General features: G+C 48.6%; 1 protein-coding gene across 3 annotated transcripts in view; it reads right to left on the reverse strand.

Moving 5' to 3' along the window:
- Positions 1 to 6,216: 6,216 nt before the first annotated feature.
- ciapin1 (cytokine induced apoptosis inhibitor 1) overlaps positions 6,217 to 19,153 on the reverse strand; it is a 28,353-nt gene continuing 15,416 nt past the window's right edge. For all 3 annotated transcript variants that reach the window (XM_052028266.1, XM_052028267.1, XM_052028264.1), the window contains exons 4-9: positions 15,524 to 15,600; positions 14,423 to 14,594; positions 13,313 to 13,386; positions 11,409 to 11,527; positions 7,412 to 7,493; positions 6,217 to 6,566 (exon numbers count right to left, since the gene is read on the reverse strand). In XM_052028266.1, the coding sequence (XP_051884226.1) occupies positions 6,456 to 6,566; positions 7,412 to 7,493; positions 11,409 to 11,527; positions 13,313 to 13,386; positions 14,423 to 14,594; positions 15,524 to 15,600 (635 nt within the window). In that variant the 3' untranslated portion in view covers positions 6,217 to 6,455. The remainder of the gene's footprint in view (positions 6,567 to 7,411; positions 7,494 to 11,408; positions 11,528 to 13,312; positions 13,387 to 14,422; positions 14,595 to 15,523; positions 15,601 to 19,153) is intronic.

The following is a 19,153-nucleotide window of genomic DNA, read 5'->3' on the forward strand; positions in this document are numbered from 1 at the left end:
CCAAGCACTGCAAGCAAGCTTCCTCAGCAGAACCTCTCTCAATGCAACACCTCGACAACCTGTGGCGATTCCCCCCCCCCCCCCACTTCATGATCCTGCAGCTCCAGGAGATGCCCTACTCCCGGCACAGGGCAGACAACACAGCCCTTGACAACCTTGGTCACAAGTGCAGAGAACAGCAGCACCCCTGGTTGTACTGCCCCTACTATCCTCCTCACTTCCCTCTCCTGTGGTAGACGGCCCTTCTTCCCCACAGCCTTTCTTCAGCTCTGTACAAGCTGCAGGTACAGTACACAGATTGCACAAGGAGAAAGGGCAAGGCTCCTGTGTCACTCCTGCACTCCCATTCCTACTTGACAAACTCCTATCCCTGCTCAAATTGAGGCAACTGCCAAACCCAGAGGTTTCTGGACCCCAAGATCAAACAGACTGGACACCTCTCCCCTTCCTCGATGCATCGTGATGCCTAAATCAGGCTCAACAACACGAGTGTAAGACCAAGTCTGATTTGCGCAAGACTCATTTCCAATGCCCGGGCATTCCCCAACAACAGCCCCTAAGCAAGGGCAAATTCACTGCGCCCCCCCCACCCCCTCCGGCTCAAATTCCCCACACACCACCCCTCCTGTCAATCTGAAAATGTGAAAAGTGGTCCCTCAGTACTGCCTCTCCCTCAGTACGGGCCTTGCTCAGTACTGTTCCTCCCACAGGGTCACTCCCTCAGTCCTGTGTCCCTCCCCCCTCCCCCCTCCCCCCAAAGTGTGGCACTCCCTCAGAACCGCCCCTCCCACAGTGACACTCCCTCAGTAATGCCACTGGTACTCCTGACTCAGAGTCAGTGTCATACAGCTCAGGAACGAGCCCTTCAGCCCACCATGTCATAGTCCTGGAGTCATACAGCACGGAAACAGGCCCTTCAGCCCGACTGGTCCATGCTGACCAAGATGCCGATCTGAGTCCCATTTGCCCTCGTTTGGCCCATTTCCCTCTAAAGCTTTCCTATCCATGTACCTGTCCAAATACCTTTTAAATGTTGTAAAATATACCTGCCTCAACCACTTCCTCTGGCAGCTCGTTCCATATACCGATCATTCTCTGGGTAAAAAACTTGCCCCTCAGGTTCCTATTAAATCTTTCCCATCTCACCTTTAACCTATGCCCCCTATTTCTTGATTCCCCAACCCTGCGAAAAAGACTGTATTTGCCTGATCTTTGCTCGTCATGATTTTATACACCTCTATAAGGTCACCCCTCAGTCTCCCATGCTCCAAGGAAAAAAGTCCCAGCCTGTCCAACATCTCCGTATAACTCAATCCCTCAAATCCTGGCAACAGCCTTGTAAATTTTTTCTGCATTCTTTCCAGTTTAATCACATCTTTCCTGCAACAGGTTGCCCAAAACTGAGCACAACACTTGAAGTGCAGCCTCACCAGCATCTGGAACATCCCCAACACAAACTCCCAAATTCTATACTCAGTGCCCTGTCTGACGAAGGCCAGTGTGCCAAAATCCTTCTTCACCACCCTGTCCACCTGTGACTCCACTCTCAGGAAACCATGTACCTGAACTCCAAGGTCCCTCTGTTCTATAACACTCCCCAGAGCCCTACCGTTCACTGTGAACGCCCTACCTGGATTTGACTTCCCAAAGTGCAACACCTAACACTTACCTGAATTAAATGCCATTTGCCTTTCTTCGGCCCACTTCCCCAGCTGATCAAGATCTCGCTGTAAATGCTGATAACTATCTTCACAGTCAATGACACCACCTATTTTAGTGTCATCTGCAGACTTACTAACCAGGCCTTGGACATCCTCATCCAAATATAGAGGACACAGATGTCAAACAACAATGGGCCCAGCTCCGACCCGAGGCACATCACTAGTCGCAGGCCTCCAGTCCAAGAAACAACCTTCCGCCATCACCCTCTGCTTCCTACCATCAAGCTAATTGTGCATCCAATTCGCCAGCTCTCCCTGGATCACATGCGATCTAACCTTCCAGAGCAGCCTACCATGTGGAACCTTATCAAAGGCCTTACTGAAGTCCATAAAGATCACGTCCACCACCTAGCCCTCATCGACTTTCTTGGTCACATCATCAAAAAACTCAATCAAATTCATAAGGCATGAGCTCCCATGCACAAAGCTGTGCTGACTACCCATAATCTACCAGCCTTTCCTGATGCACGTACACCTTATCCCTCAGAACCCTCTCCAGTAACTTACCTACCACAGATGTTAGACTTACTAGTCTTTAGTTCCCAGGTTTATTTTTCTTTGCAGGTCTTCTTAAAAGCACAACGTTTGCCACCCTCCAGTCTTCTGGCACCTCACCCATGGCTAACGATGATGCATATGTCTCAGCCTGGGCTCCTGCAATTTCTCCTCCCACCATGTTCTTGAATATACCTGGTCAGGCCCTGGAGATTTGTCTACCATCCAGCACCTCCACTACTAATGCGGACTATCCCCATTTACTTTTCCTCGTTCCCAAGTCTTCATGTCCTTCTCCAAGGTAAAGAGAAATATTCATTGAGGACCTTGCCCATCTCCTGCAGCTCCACACACAGATGCTTCCTTGGGTCTTTGAGGGGTCCTATTCTCTCTCTAGCTACTTTTTCCCTTAATGTACATAAAATCTCTTTGGATTCTCCTTAATCTTCTCTGACAAAGCTAGCTCATGCCCCTTTTTGCCCTTCTGATTTCCTTCTTGAGTATATTCCTGCAACTCCTATACTCCTCCAGGGCTTCAATTGATCCCAGCTACCTGTAACTGACCCATGTCTCCTCCTTTTTCCTGACCAGGGCCTCAAATCCCTCATCATCCAGGGTTCCCTACTCCTTCCAGCCTTGCGCTTCGCTCTAACAGGAACATGTTGACCTTGAGCTCTATCTCAATTTTAAGAGCCTCCCACTTGCCAGATATCCCTTTGCCCCCAAACAACCTACTCCAATAAACCTTCCAAGCTCCTGTCTAATACCGTCAAAATTCACCTTGCCCCAATTTAGAACTTGAACCTGTGGACCAGTTCTGTCCCTTCCCATAACTACTTTAAAATAAAACCATGGTCACTGGTCCCAAAGTGCTCCCCCACAGACATCTCAGACACTTGTCCTGCCCTATTACCCACGTGTAGGTCAAGCTTTGCCCTCTCCCTCGTAGGGCCCTCTATATATTGCTTGAGGAGACTTTCTTGAACACTCTTAAGTTCCACCCCATGTAAGCCCATTAGCACTATGGCATTCCCAGTCTATATTAGGTAAGTTAAAGTCCCTTGTGACAACCCTATTTTTCTTGCAACTCTCCACAATTTCCCTGCATATTTGCTCCTCTAATTCCTGTTATTAGGAAGCATATAGTACGACCCCAACAATAAGGATCATCCCCTTATTTTTCAGCTCCACCCATAAAGCCTCACCGGATGATCCTTCAGTAATTTCACCTCTGACTACCACTGTGACATTCCCCTTAAACAAAAATGCGACTCCCCCTCATGTCTTTCCTCCACCTCTATCCCACCTAAAGCACCTGTACCTTGGAACATTTAGCTGCCAGTCCTGTCCCTCCCCTAGCCATGTTTCTGTAAAGGCTACAATATCCCAGTCCCATGTACAATCCATGCCTTGAGTTCATTCACCTTCCAGGCCTCTTCCACTGAAATAAATGCAATTTCATCCAAGTCTTTCCTCGCTCCCCGCCGTGCTCCTGTCTATTCAATTCGCTGTTGTTCACTTCTGTTTCACTTTCCAGCCTCTTATTTGCCTCCCTGCTGCTTCGAATCCCACTCCCTCTGCCAATCTAGTTTGAACCCTCCCCTTCATTTGAGGTGTAACCCGTCCCTCTTTGTAAAGGTCACCTCTCTCCCAGAAGAGACCGCAGTGGTTAAAAAATCTGAATCCCTGCCCCCGCACCATTTGTCAACCACGCATTTATTTGCCAAGTCCTATTCTTTCCCTCACCAGCACATGGCACTGAAAGTAATCCAGATATTACTACCTTCAAAGTCCTGCTTCTTAACTTCTTTCCAAACTCCCTATATTCAACCTGCAGGACCTCTTCCCTTTCTCTACCTGTGTCATTTGTGCCAACATGCACAATGGCTTCTGGCTGCTCACCACCCCCCCCCCCCCCCCCCTTTGACAATGTTCTGCAACTGCTCTGAGACTTCCTCGACCCTGGCACCAGGGAGGCAACACACCATCTTGGAGTCCTGTTTGCAGACACTGAATCTGCTGTTGGGCCTCCTATCACTACAGTCCTGTCTGCCTTCACCCTTCCCAGCCGTGCCCCAGAGTCAGTCCTGGTGCCACAGACCCGGCTGCTGCTGCTTTCTCCTGAATGGTCACCAGATGCACTTCCCACAGGTGCAGTCCTCAGGGACACTGGCAGTCTCCCTGATCTCCCACATCCTGCAGGAGGAGCATGCCACTGCCCTGACTGCCATCCCGACTGCTCTAAGACGAAAAGGGGAAAACTAAAAAATCTTATGTCCCTGCCAACCTTTTTGCCATCTAGATTAATCCCATTTGCCCGCACTAGGACAGTATCCTTCTCCAGCTTGCCTATTTAAGTGTCTGTCTAAATGCCTCTTAAATGTGGTGATGTACCTGATCCCACCTCCTCTGGCAATGAGCAACTGATGTCAATCACAATTTCAAAAAAAAACCCTCAGATCCTCTTTAAATCTCCTTCCCCTCACCTTAAACCTACCCTGCTTCCACCAGTCTCCAAAATTCACCCGTCCCCCCCTGGCTCCGTCTGCCCGTCATCCTTCACCTCTGCTCAGACGACTGATCACTTTCCAGGCCTGTCTCACCCCCACCCCCACCACCACCCCCCCCCCCCCCCCCCCCCCCCAGCTACCTTCCCTCCCCACTCTCAGTCCTGATGCCGGGTCTCCACCCGAAACATCCACAATCCTTCTCACCCACAGATGCTGCTCGGCCTGCTGAGTTCCTCCAGCAGTTTCTCTTTTTGTTTAAACCTGTCTTCTTGTGTTTGATACCCCTTCCATGGGAAAGACTCCTACTACCTACTCTATCAATGCTCTCATAATCTTATATACTTCTATCAGTCACCCCTCAGCCTCCTTCACTCCAGGGAAATCCAGCCTGTGTAATCTCTTCCCATAACTAAAGTCCTCCAGTCCAGGCAACATCCTGGTGAATCTCCACTGCACCCTCTCCAGGTCAATCACATCCTTCCGATAGCGTGGTGATCAGAACTGCACACAATACTCCAAGTGCGGCCAAACCAGCGTGTAATAATGTTGCAATGCCCCAACTCATCTCTTCTATGCCCCAACCTGTGAAGGCAAGTGTGCCAAATGCCTTCTTTACCACATTCACCTGTGTTGCCACTTTCAGGGAACTATGGGCTTAGACCTCTATATGTTCGAAGACCATTAACGTACCACTTCCTGAACTTACTATCCTCCACGTCCTTCTTGTTAGTGAATACAGATGAGAAGTGTTCCTGGCCTCCTGGCCTAGCAGTGTGTTCAATGTGAACCAAACACTGAGGATCAGCTTCATTCTAATTCCCGCTGGCCTCGAGCTGACACTTAAATCCCGAAAGGTTTGGAATTGAGACACCCAGAAAGAGGTTGTTCAGCAGCTGATAATCTGAAAAGGTGGTAAAGTCAGGCCTTGTGATTGTCTGAGGATACAGACCCCACACTTCCAAAGACTGTTCATTGAGAGATTTGGCCAAGCACTCAGAGTCCTCATTCCAGTCCCACCATTGTTTCTGTGCCAACCAGCTGCAAGCTGTGATGTAGAATCGAGAGGTGTGACTGGATGCCTCCACCCCACCTGTACCAATGCCTCCCCCTCAGAACAAAACGTGGTGATTGTCAGCACAAATTTCAAGCAGCTGTTGTGCCTGGTGCAGCTTCTGTTACCAGGATGAGGGGTGCAGTGATCGGACTCAGCCCCCTCAGAGGGGAAGACCAGGAGAAAACGAAGCTGACAAATTCCCAGCAGCATGCATGGTGAGCAAAGTGCTGATGACGTTCATGGTAAATACTTTGGGGAGAATCATCACAGACAAGATAACACTGGGTTTGCCTACACCTAAACTGAGGAAAAGTCATGCCGATTCCCCCCGGTCATGGGAGACAAGTGGTGGAACTAGCAAGGGATGAAGAGGCACTGGTGTGAGAGCACCACACAACACATGGTATTCACATTCTCACCTCTGGCAGAAGAAAAGTCAGGTATCATTCACCATTTATTTCCCCACCCCAATAAACCCCCGAACTGAGATCACAAATAAACCTAATCTACCCGGTAGTGAGAAACAACAACTTCTGACTGACTGAATCAGATCCAACGCTTCACTGATCTGGTTGAGGTGAGAGCACAGACCCCACAGTTCTGATGGAAGGAACAGATTCACCCAGGTGGGGAGACATACAGCAACATGTCCATCAACTGCCTTCTTCAGACATGTCAGGCATCACTGAGAGTCTTGTTCGACAGCAGGATCTGTTCGCCAGGCTTGAAGGCAGGCATCCCCATGTACGGACAACTGGCACAGCGGAATGCGTCACCCAGATAGCACTGCAAAGTTAAGCAGCCACGTTAGAGCTCTCCACTCCATTAATGGATGGTACTCACAGAAAGCCATGCACAGTGAGGCGCCATTGCAGCCTAACAAGACCATGCAGAGGAACAGCCAGCAGGACGACACTGGGAACACCCTCACAGTGACAGAGGAAAAGAGGACCTTGCAAGCAACAAGCCTCACCCCGAGGTGCACAGAGGGCTAAGAGCTGCTCCTTGGGGCACTCTGCCAGTTACATCATTCCAGCCGGGAAAAGACCCGGTTATTCCACCTGGAACAAAACAAACTGCTGCAGGAACTCAGTGGGTCCAACCTGAAATGTCACCTATTCCTTTGCCTGTACCGAGGCTGCCCGACCCTGAGCTGCTCCAGCAGACTGTTTGTTGCTCCAGATTTTAGCATCTGCTGTCTCGTGTCTCTATTTATTCCACCTCTCTGTCTTTATGTGATAAATCAATCCCTGTTAACACACTTTCCCCAGTAGTGTCAGCTCATATCTTGTGTATCAACCTTTTAGGTGGCACTGCATCGAATACCTGCTGGAAATCCAAATGCACTCCACCCACAGGGTCCCCTCCATCAACTCTGCTTGTTACATCTTCCAAGGACAATTTCCCTTTCCTAAAACTCCAAGTTGATTTTCCTCTTCTCCCTCCTGGTGCACCCAGTTCTGGGACATTACATGTAAGACACTAACGTTACAGAATTTAAAGGGACAAGCACAGAACAAGTCTGGGTCCCTGCCTACAGGATCGATTCTTGTTTCTTACTGCTTCAGAGGGCATGTTTGAGCACCAGCTCAGGCTCCTGCCATCTGTTTGGGTAACATGATGAAACTCACACTTCCACATGATGATTTGACCTGCAGTGTCTTCACATCTTTGGGTCCTCTCCCCACCAGCTCTTCTGCGAGACCACACGTGCTGAAGAAGAAAGACCAAGTTACACAGGAATACAAGCACCTTTGCTTTAACTAGACTCCCTACAGCAGGGCGACAGTGACAGTGGGAGACTTTAGTACACGTTCAGTGGTGACATGGACTGAGAATATGTTGGGCGTGGGTACATGAGTGGGTATGGTGGAAGGAAGGGATGTCAAATAGTCAAGGGCTGTGCATTAGGGGTGGAGTCATAGAGTCACACAGCACAGAAACAGGCCCTTCGGCCCACCACGTCCATGTCGACCTTTTTGCCCATCTAGACTAACCCCATTTGCTCGCATTAAGTCCATATCCCTCTATACCCTGCCTATTTAAGTGTCTGTCTAAATGCCTTTTAAACGTAGAGAATGTATCTGATTCCACCCCCTCCTCTGGCAGCACATCCCAGATATCAATCAAAACTTACCCCTCAGATCCTCTTTAAAACTCCTTCCTCTTACCTTGAACCTATGCCCTCTTGTTTTTGATCCCCGTACTATGGGAAAAAGGTTCTGACCATCTACCCTGCCTGTGCCTCTCATGTCTATCACGTCACCCCTCAGCCCCTTTCGATCCAATGAAAAACAAGCCTAACCTATCCAATCTCTTCCCATAACTAAATTCCTCCAATCCCAGCAACATCCTGGTGATGCATCCTCTGAAGCATTCCCTCTCCAGCACAATCACTCCCTTCCTGTAGTGTGGTGACCAGAACTGAACATAATACTCCAAGTGAGGCCAAACCAGTGTTTTGTAAAGCTGCAACATAATGGCCCAATGTTTATATTCTGTGCTCCGATCTATGAAGGCAAGCATGTCATATGCTTTTTCACCATCCTATTGATCTGTGTTGCCACTTTCACGAAACTGTGGACTTTGAACCCTCGGTCCCTAGGTTCACCAACATTCCTTAGTGCCCAACTACTTACTGTACATGCCCTACTCACATTTGACTTCCTAAAATGCATCACTTCACATTTGTTAGGATTAAATTCCATCTGCCAATGCTCTGCCTAACTTTCCATCTGATCTGCACCTTGCTGTAGCATAACACAACCTTCCTTGCTATGCACAACACCTCTAGCAGTGATCCCTGAGGTACACCACTGCTCACAGACCTCCAATCAGAAAAGCATTCTTCACCACCACCTGTTGCCTCTTATCACCAGGCCAATTTTGGATCCAAAAAGTCAGCTTGCCTTAACCTTCTGGACCAGCCTATCATGTAGTTGTAACCTTCTGGACCAGCCGACGATGCAACTCCATCGGCCTGCAGTTACCTGGCTTATCCTTGCTGCCCTTCTTAAATAAAGGAACAACATTCAAAATCCTCCAGTCTTCTGGTACTTCATCTGCGGTGAACAAAGGTGAAAAGATCTCCGGCGCAACCCAAGCAATCTCCTCCCTTGTTTCCCTTAACGTTCTGGGTTAGATCTCATCTGGCCCTGGGGAATTATCAACCCTTCTGCATCCCATGACATCTCACATCACCTCATTCTTAACATTGACATGCTCTTGGATTATCCACTTACCCCCCCTGAACTCACTATCCACATCCCTCTCACCGGTGAATACAAATGAGGAGTATTCATTTGTGACCTCACCCACATCCCCTGACTCCACACATAGATTATCCTTTGCTACCCTCTCGCTCCTGATATACTTACAGAATATCCTGATATTCTGCTTCATCTTACTTGCCAAGGATATTTATGGTCTCTTTTTGCCCGCTAATGTTCTTTAGTTCTCTCCTACACACTGTATATTCAAGAGACTCCCTCGATTCCAGCTGCCTATACCTGTCATGTGCTTCCTAGTTTTCCCGATCAAACCGCCAACGTCCTTTGTCATCCAAAGTTCCCCAATCTTGCCTTCTATACCTTTCAGCCTTACAGTATCATGCCGTTCCTGAACTCGCTCTTGAAAGACTCCCACTTGTCAGCTGTACTCTTACCCACCAGCATCTGCTTCCAATCTACTTTCAACAGGGCTCTTCTTGCACTGTTGAAATCACCCCATTCCCCCTCCCCCCCCACAAATTTAAGGCCTTGAGGACCAACCTTATTCCTTTCCACAAATGCCTTGAAACTTACAGAATTATAGTCACTGTTCTCAAAGGGTTCCCACCGAATTCCACCACTTGCCCAGTTTCATTTCCTAACACAAGGTCAAGTACTGCCAGTATGACTCTCTACATAATGTTTCAGAACACTTTCTTGGATGCACTTTACAAATTCCGCCCATCTAGGTCGCTTTCACCATGGCAACCCCAGTCGATACTGGGAACTTAAAATCCCCTACTACTATAACCTTATTGTTTTTACACTTTTCTGCAATTTGCTTACGTATCCGTTTCTCTATTTAGGGTAGTTAATGTTGTTCCTTTGTTCAAGGAAGGAAATAGGGATAATCCAGGAAATTATAGACTGGTGAGTCTCACGTCAGCAGTATGTAAGCTATTGGAGAGGATTCTTAGGGATAGGAGTTATGGGCATTTGGAGAATTAGGGACAGTCAGCATGGCTTTACGCAGGGCAGGTCACATCTGACTAATCTGAGTTTTTCGAGGTGACGACAAAGGTAATGGATGAAGGTCGAGCAGTGGATGTTGTACACATTAAATACCTTACTAAAATCCAAGGCGTTCGACAAGGTCCCGTGTAGTAGGCTCATCCAGAAAATTAGGACACATGGGATCCACGGTGATTTGGCTGACTGGATCCAAAATTGGCTTGCCAATAGGACAGTGATGAATGGATCTTATTCTGGATGGATTAGTGGTGTTCCAGAGGGATCTGTACTGGGACCTCTACTGTTTGTGATTTATACAAATGACTTGGATGAAAATGTGGATGGGTGAGTTAGTAAGTTTGCAGATAATACAAAGATTGATGGCATTGTAGATTGCATAGAAGATTGCCAAAGGATACAGCAGGATATGGATCAGTTGCAGATATGGGTAGAAAAGTGGCAAATGGAGTTTCAACTGGGAAGTGTGAGGTGCTGCACTTTGGGAGATCCAGCATGAAGGGCTAGTACACAGTTAAAGGCTGGATCCTAACCAGCTGATGGACAGAGGGATCTTGGAGTCCAGCTACATGGCTCCCTAAAAGGCGTATGGCCTATGCCTGCTTGCCTTCCTTAGTCTAGGCATCGAGTTCAAGAGCCAGGAAGTTATGTTATGGCTTTATAAACCTCTGGTTAGGCCACATTTAAGAGTATTTCGTTCATTTCTGGTCACCTAATTACAGGAAGGAGGTAGAGGCTTTGGAGAGGGTGCAGAAGAGGTTTACCAGGATACTGCCTGGTTTGGAGGATACATGTTATGAGGAGAGGTTGGACAAACAGGGGCTGTTTTCTCTGGAGCAGTGGAGGCTGAGGGAAGACTTGATAGAAGTTCATAAAATTATGTGAGGCAGTAGATAGACAGCTAGTGTCTTTTTCCCAGGACTGAAACGTCTCGTACTAAAGGTCATGTATTTAAGGTGAGAGGGAATGAGAATAGGGGGAGGTGGAGCAGGGGCCAAGAGGAGGGGTGCAAGGGCGTGAGAGAAGGCAGGGCTGGGCAGTGGCAATGCGAGTGTGTTGGGACACAGTCAAAAAACTAATGGGTGTCAATTCCCTGACAACAGGAAAGGTAGCACAAGGGCGATGGTGGAGAAGGTGGGCTCCCCATGGGTGAGGGCAAGAATTCCCTAGGGAAGGATTTGGAGAAGGGAGGAAGGGCACGTTGGGTTGGTGAGGTGGGTACTTGAAAGTGGAAACGGGAACGTATTGTGTACATTGAGTGGGTATGGCAGGAGGGAGGTGTGGGCAGGGGTCCAATTAGCTGACACCGCAGACAGAGGGTAGCGATCAGGCAGATGGTCCATATGATCTCTGCACTACTACAGGGTTCTGGATCAAGCCGAACACTCACCAGTTTTTACAGGCCCGTTTCTTTTTCTTGCTGTCTCCACAGTTCATGACTCGGAGCGAGGCTGGGTCCGGCTTCTTCAGATCATTTTCATCCAGCAACTCATCAGAATCGATGAGATCCTGCGGAAGAGGGGAGAACAGTCGTTACTTCTCGTTGCTTCCTAGGATGAGCACCAACAGCCCACAGCTTCCATCGTGAAGGCACTACCAATGAGAATGGCATCACTCTCTATCCATCTCCTTGGTAATAAAAGTTGTACCAAAGGGTTTTCACTGGCAGCTCCTGATGTCACATCCCCCAGCGGCACTCCCTCATGTGCCTCACTGTGTGGGCGCCCTTTTCATCAGCAGAATTTGGCTGCCAGCAAAATACTGCAGATACTGGAACTCCAAAATAAAACCAGAAAATGCTGGGAATACACAGTTGGTGAGGCAGCTTCTGTAGGGAGAGAACAGAGCCAGTACTTCAGGTAACTGTTTCCCTCACCCGGCTCCAATTCAGGGGAGAGGTCACGAACCTGAGATTGCAGCTCCAAAGGTGCTGCCTCTCCTGCCGAGCACTTTCAGCGCTGCCTTTAGCTACTGGACCTGCTCGACCCATCTGGAGGGCCGTGCAGTCACAGTTCACCCCGGCAGGGCAAGGACAGCAGGTTTCTCACCCTAACGAACATCAGTGCAGCAGATGGATGGGGAGTGAGGTGGGTCAGCAGCCAAGAGAGGAGACAGGACCTCAGCCCTCTCTCTACTTACGTCATTAGTACCAACATGCAACAAAACCTCTAGCTGTTCTCCCTTCCCCTTCAAAGTGTTTCATACCCCGAGACATCCCTAACCTTGATACCAGACTTTGAATTTCAAACTCTGAGGTAGGACATGGAGCTCGAGTTCCCTGGACAGCCAGTGACATCACCGCCCTCCCACTCCCAGTTATTAGACATGCCGTCCCAGTTGAGAGAGGGGCCAGAAGGCCACTCTATGCTCATTCTGTGCTTGCCCCATTGCTGATTAACAAATTGTTCTGTCATGGGGAACTGGAGCAAAGAAGGACTCTCCCTTCCCTCTAGAACTTTAGCTGAGGCCCAAGGCATCAGGAACTACATTTCAACTTTAATTATTAACACTGAGGTCAAGCAGCAATGATTAAGGAATGCAGAAGGCAGGCCTTAATGAGAACTGACAAAGAACCTTTTACCCAAAATATTAACCGTTTCTCTCTCAACATACGTGCCTGACTTGCATGAGAGTTTTCAGCATTTTCTGTTTTTATTTGATCAGATTCAGATTAGTTTATTGCCATATACACCAGGATGCAACGAAATTCCTCATTAGCACGAAGTTCACAGAGTAAACAGTACCTGGTAATAATAAATACGGCGACCAGTGCAAAACAGAGCGATACAAAGAATCGAAAAGGGAGAGGTCGTTGGGACTGAGGGATCTCACCCCATCCAACAGGGAGAGGTCGTGGGGACTGAGGGATCTCACCCCCATCCAACAGGGAGAGGTCGTGGGGCCTGAGGGATCTCACCTCATCGAACAGGGAGAGGTCGTGGGGACAGAGGGATCTCACCCCATCGAACAGGGAGAGGTCGTGGGGACAGAGGGATCTCACCCCATCCAACGGGGAAAGGTAGTGGGGACTGAGGGATCTCACCACATCAAACAGGGAGAGGTCGTGGGGACTGAGGGATCTCACCCCATCCAACGGGGAGAAGTCGTGGGGCCTGAGGGATCTCACCCCATCCAACGGGGAAAGGTAGTGGGGACTGAGGGATCTCACCACATCAAACAGGGAAAGGTAGTGGGGACTGAGGGATCTCACCACATCAAACAGGGAGAGGTCGTGGGGACTGAGGGATCTCACCCCATCCAACGGGGAAAGTAGTGGGGACTGAGGGATCTCACCACATCGTCATCATTCATATCCGTAGCTGACAAGGTCCAGGCCTTTGCTGTACTGGGGTCCAACTGTGGCTTCTCTGGAATAGCAAATTCCACTGGTTAGTCCAACTGCCTTAATACCCTCCCGGCCGTCTCCTGACAGTCACAGGACCTTACTTACATGAACCTCCTCACCGTCTCTCCCACTGCTCTCACTCCTTCAAGTGAATAATCCCACTCTATCACTTCCACACTCTGGGAGCTGCCTGTGAAGTGCCCTCTTGGTGACTGGCACACAATGTGAACTGGGTCTGTGGTCTGAAACATGCAGAATAAGTGACATTCAGGCATAGCTGTTACAATACATTCCATAGTGCAATTATCATTCTAAGTAGCGCCAGTCACCAACAGGGCACTTCGCTGTCAGTGCCAACAAGCTCATTACCTTTCTCCACATGTATCAGACTGGATTTACCGACAAGGTGTCTGAACCAAGAGGCAGTGATTACAGCCAGAGGTGACAAGGGCAGGGGCTCTGATGCAAACTCTGAAACTAGGAATGAAACGGATGCAACCTCGTGGGCTGAAGGGCCTGTTCCTGTGCTGTACTGTTCTAGGTTCTAACTCCCACCTTTTCTCAGTTACAGTCACCATTGAGAATGCACAACCACAAACCTCTTTAAAAGGCCAGGAGAAAGCCGCAGAGAAGGGGAACAACCAAAACTTATATTCACACTGACAGATCCCACCAGCACCCTCAGCAGAGCGGGAGTTAGACCGGTGCACACCTGACATCGATTTGGCATCACAATTTCACAAGTGACTAGATTTCAGCATCTTGTCTCACTACGAGAATGGTATCTGTTCTACAGATGGATTTACCACCTTGGATACAAATCAAAAACTCCATTGCCATTAGCCCAAAGCACGAAAACATGATGCAGGCAAACCCACAAACAACGGTGGAGAAAGAGAGAAATCTCACAAACTGGGAGCTGCATTCTGATCAAACCTGTGCTGTACCTGCCCTGGCTGAGCATTCACTTTACATCTCACTGGTGTTGTGACTGTCACACTCTCATAACGCTTAAGCCTGTAAAATGACCCTTCCCCTGACTGCTAACTAACACTTACCTGGTGGTGAGTTTGTTTTCTTCACGAAGGACAGTTTGAGTTGAGAAGAGGATCCAACCTCAAAATTTGGTTTCTCAGCCCTTACTCCCAGCTTCATGAGGTTGCCACTCGGGGAGTCGATGGCTTGGTTCATGGAACTCAGCTGATCAGCAGTTAAAGGTTCCTTCTCCATCTGTGACAAAGAGACAGTGCTATAGTGCAAAGTGGAGCTGGAACAACCCACAGCAAATGAACGAGTACTTGAAGCAGAGGGACCTCCGCCCACTTCACTGCCACCGGTTCAGTGAATACGTGCACCTACAGCACAGAACAACCGGGTGACAAGGTTCCCTACATTGGTCATGCAAGTGGGAAGAGTTGGGTGTGACCCAGGAGAAAGATCACCTGTCCCAGGTTGCAGAGAAAGAAGTGACGCTGGGCTAAAGCTTCGGTGTTAGGGGACGTAAACCCGGCAACAGTGTGAGCTATTAAGGTCAGGGGAGGCTGAAATACATTGAAAAAGAGGATAATAAAGGAAAGGGCCTGTTAAAGACCAGGAATGTAACCTGAGCAAAGCCATGAATTTAGTCCAAATAAACACTACACCAGTCTTTACAAAAGACCGGGGTTAGCCACCGGAGCAACTGTGTGATGTATTGAATGTGATTAAATATTGCACCCCTCCCCCAACCCCTCAGGCACCCCAAGCCCTCTCATTCACTCCAACACACACAGCACTCCCCCCTCACATTCCACAGGAGATCCCCAGCTCCTCCCTCAGACCTTCCCCTCACTCAGCAGTAACCCAGAACAACCCAACCTGAGCCACTTCACCCACAACCCTTGTTTCTCCTACACTGCATCTACTCCCCTTCAACATCCCAACCTCCATTCACAGCACTCCACCCCTCCCGATACAACACAAGATCCACTCCCAATAATACTCCAGCCTACCCTTCTCCCTTCAGCACCTCCCTATTGCCCTCCAAAACTGCTCTCTTTCCCCAAGACACCTCACCCCAAAATGCCTTCCCCAATGACTTTCCTGCCTCTCCCAGCGTGGCCCAAGAGGCCAGTTTTATCATTGACTGGATAAGTGAGAGTGCCTGGTCTCAGCCATACCTCACAGACCTCCGTAAATCCCGCCAGTTTCAGCAGAGAGATGAGCTGGGATCCAGTCTTCAGTCTGCCATCGTCACCTAATGCAGATACAACAGAGTACCGGGTCAGAAGTGGCCCTGTCCACGATAATGACTGATATACTGCTTCTAGGACCTGGTGAATGCAGGTTTAACCCTTTCCGACCATGTGTTGATGCTTGAAGGACTTGGTGAGAAGATGATCTGTGAAAGCAGGGCGAATGCCCAACAGCAGAAACCATGCTGGAAACTCAAACATTACCAAGCTCACTGCCCTGGGGTCCCAGCACTACAGAGCACCATCTCCTGGTACTGCCATGTATGTGAAGGATGAAGGGCTTGACTGGGCTCAGACATCACCAGGGATAGGATACTGAGCAAAATGCTCCCACTGTTTCTCCACTCCACAGTGGAGGGCCTCTCCTACCATTTTAGGATGGAATGATGAAGGAGCAGGACCACAACTGGAACACTGTGCGCACAGAGGCACAGGACACCTCCCCTGTGACACAATGATGACTATTAGATCAAAGCCCAGTGATCTGGGCAAGAGGAATCTTATTTCATTCATCATGTGTGATGATTTAAGTCTGATGGACATTAGCAATTGATAAGACCGGGCAGCAGTCACCTGGGACCAAGGTCACAAAGCAGTCTGTAGTCCAATGAATAAGAAAGCCTTGTGTCTGCAGGAAATGCACTTTTATAGGCTAATGGTGTCATAATAGTTACTGTATTTACATTTGAACAAATAATTTCTACATGGACAACCTAAACCACAAGGAATCATTGAATTAACTTTCAGAGTTTCCTAGAGGGTGGATCCAAGACAAGTGCTTGCCCAGACAGGGAGGCTGTCAACTGCAACAGTAACCGAGGTGTGATATCAGCATCCTCAACATTGCAGCAAAACTCCAACTCCCCTGCAATAAAGGTGAACATAGCAGTCACCTTCCTGATCATTTGCTGCACTTGCATGTTACTCTCCAGGGTTTCACGCAAAAGGACATCTGGATCCTTTAAGAAAAATCTCAACTTTCCACTGAAAATGAATGACCTTACATCTTTCTACATTATAATCTATCCACAACTTGTTGCCTACTCACTGAACTGTGCGAGTGTTACTTTGCAGATTCCTTGGATCCTCTGCACAGGTTACTTTCCCACTCCAGCTTTCCATCACCAGGAAGCTTGGCGTTAGGAGGACAGACAGGAGATTCCATGGCTGCAAGAGACGCCAGGGTGGTGTGTTGTCTCCCGGGTGCAAGAGTCAAGGATGTCTCAGAGTGGTCGCAGAACATTCTCAAGGGGGAGGGTGAGCAGCCAGAGGTCGTGGTGCACATTGGCACCAAAGACATAGGTAGAAAGAGGGAAGAGGTCCTGCACGATGAGTATAGGGAGTTAGGAAAGAGGCTGAAAAGCAGGACCACAGAGGTAGTAATCTCTGGATTACTCCCAGTGCCATGTGCTGGTCAGGGCAGGAATAGAAAGATAGAAAATGTGTAGCTGAGGAACTGGTGCAGGGAGCAGGGTTTCAGGTTCTTGGATCATTGGAACCTCTTCTGGGGCAGGGTGACCTGTACAAAAGGAACGGGTTGCACCTTAACTGGAGGGGAAACAATATCCTCACAGGAGGTTTGCTCGTGCTACTCAAGAATTTAAACTAGTTTGGCAGGGGGATGGGAACCAGAGCACCGGGTCAGAAAGTGGAGGGATGGAGAGGAAGGAAGATGTCACAACCAGTTAGTCTGTAAGGAAGGACAGGCAGGAGCAAAGTAGTAGACACGATGGGACGGATAGGTTGAAGTGTTTATTTTAGTGCTGGGAGTATTAAGGGTAAGGGTGATGAACTTAGCACATGGACCTATGATGTTGTGGCCATTACAGAGACTTGGTTGAGCGAGGGGCAGGAATGGATGCTTAATGATCCAGGACTTTGATGCTTTAGTAGAGAGGGAGGTAGAAGAGCGGGAGGAGTTGTACTATTAATCAGGGACAATATCACAGGGGACATAACTGAGGGCCTATCCGCTGAGTATGTATGGGTAGAACTCAAAAATAAGAGAAGTGCAATCACTCTGATGGGATTATACTACAGAGCCCCCAATAACCACAGGTTGATAGGGTGGTAAAGGCAGCATATGGCATTCTTTTCCTTATTAGTTGAGGCACTGAGTTCAGGAGTCATGAAATTATGTTGCAGATTTATAAAACCCTAATTAGGCCACATCTGGAGTGTTGCATTCAATTCTGGTCACCCCCTCATTGGAAGGATGTGAAGGCTTTGGAGAGGGTGTAGAAGAGGTTTACTGGGATGCTGCCTGGATTAGAGGGCATGTGCTATAAGGTTGGACAAATTTGGGTTGTTTTCTCTGGAGTGGCAGAAGCTGAGGGCAGACCTGATAGCAGTTTATGAAATCATGAGAGGCATAGATAGAGTAGACAGCTATTATCTTTTCCCCAGGTCAAAATATCTAATATTAGAGGTCACAGGAAGACTGGGTGGTGAAAAAGGCATTTAGCATGCTGGCTTTCATCAGTCAGGGCATTGAGTTTAGGAATTAAGGCATTATGTTGCAGTTGTACAAGTCGTTGGTGAGGCTGCACTTGGAGCACTGTGTACAGTTTTGGTCACTCTGTTACAGGAAAGACATGGTTAAACTGGAAAGAGTGCAAAAGATTTATGAGGATGTTCACAAGATCACAAGACAAGGGAGCAGAAGTTGGCCATTCGGCCCATTGAGTCTGCTCCAAAGAAAAGGGAAAAAAGAAAAAGAAATGAGAAATGAGAAATGTTGCCAGGACTGGAGGGCCTGAGTTACAGGGAGAGGTCGGCCAGGCTGGGTCTTTGTTCCTTGGAACGTAGGAGAATGAGGGGCAACCTCATAGATGTGTTTAAAATTATGAGAGGCATGGATAAGGTGGACAGTAACAGTCTTTGCCCCAGGGTAGGGGAATCCAAGACTAGGGGGCATAGGTTTAGGGTGAGGAGGAAAGATGTAAAAGGGACCTGAGGGGCAACTTTTCCGCACAGAGGGTGGTGAGTGTATGGAACGAGCTGCCAGAGGAAGAAGGTGAGGCAGGTACAACAGTATCATTTAAGAAGCACTTGGATAGGTAGGTGGAGGGGTGGGGCTTGGAGGGATATGGGCCCAATGCAGGAAATTGGGACTAACTGGGTGGGCACCGTGGTCGACATGGACTGGTTGGGCCGAAGGGCCTGTATCTGAGCTGTATTGCTCTGTGACTCTATGACTAGAGGACAAGGCGAGGGGGGGGGGGGGGGTTAAGTTCAAAGGAGAACGTGTGGGGCAAGTTTTTTTCCCCACACAGAGAGTGGTGGGTGCCTGGAATGTGCTACCAGGGGTAGTGGTGGAGGCAAATAAGATAGAGGTGTTTAAGAGGCTCATAGATGGGCAGATGAATATGCAGAGAATGGACAGATATGGACATTGAGTAGGCAGAAGGGATTAGCTCAGTTAGGCATCTAATTACTAGTTTAACATCGTAGGCCGAAAGGCCTGTTCCTGTGCTGTACTGTTCTATGCATTCCACTCATTCCACAAGTGGGAGACATTAGTGAATCACTGAGGCTGAGGGAAAGATCCTTCCA

Source organism: Pristis pectinata, chromosome 13, assembly GCF_009764475.1.
Source record: "Pristis pectinata isolate sPriPec2 chromosome 13, sPriPec2.1.pri, whole genome shotgun sequence".
Taxonomy (NCBI): Eukaryota; Metazoa; Chordata; class Chondrichthyes; order Rhinopristiformes; family Pristidae; genus Pristis; species Pristis pectinata.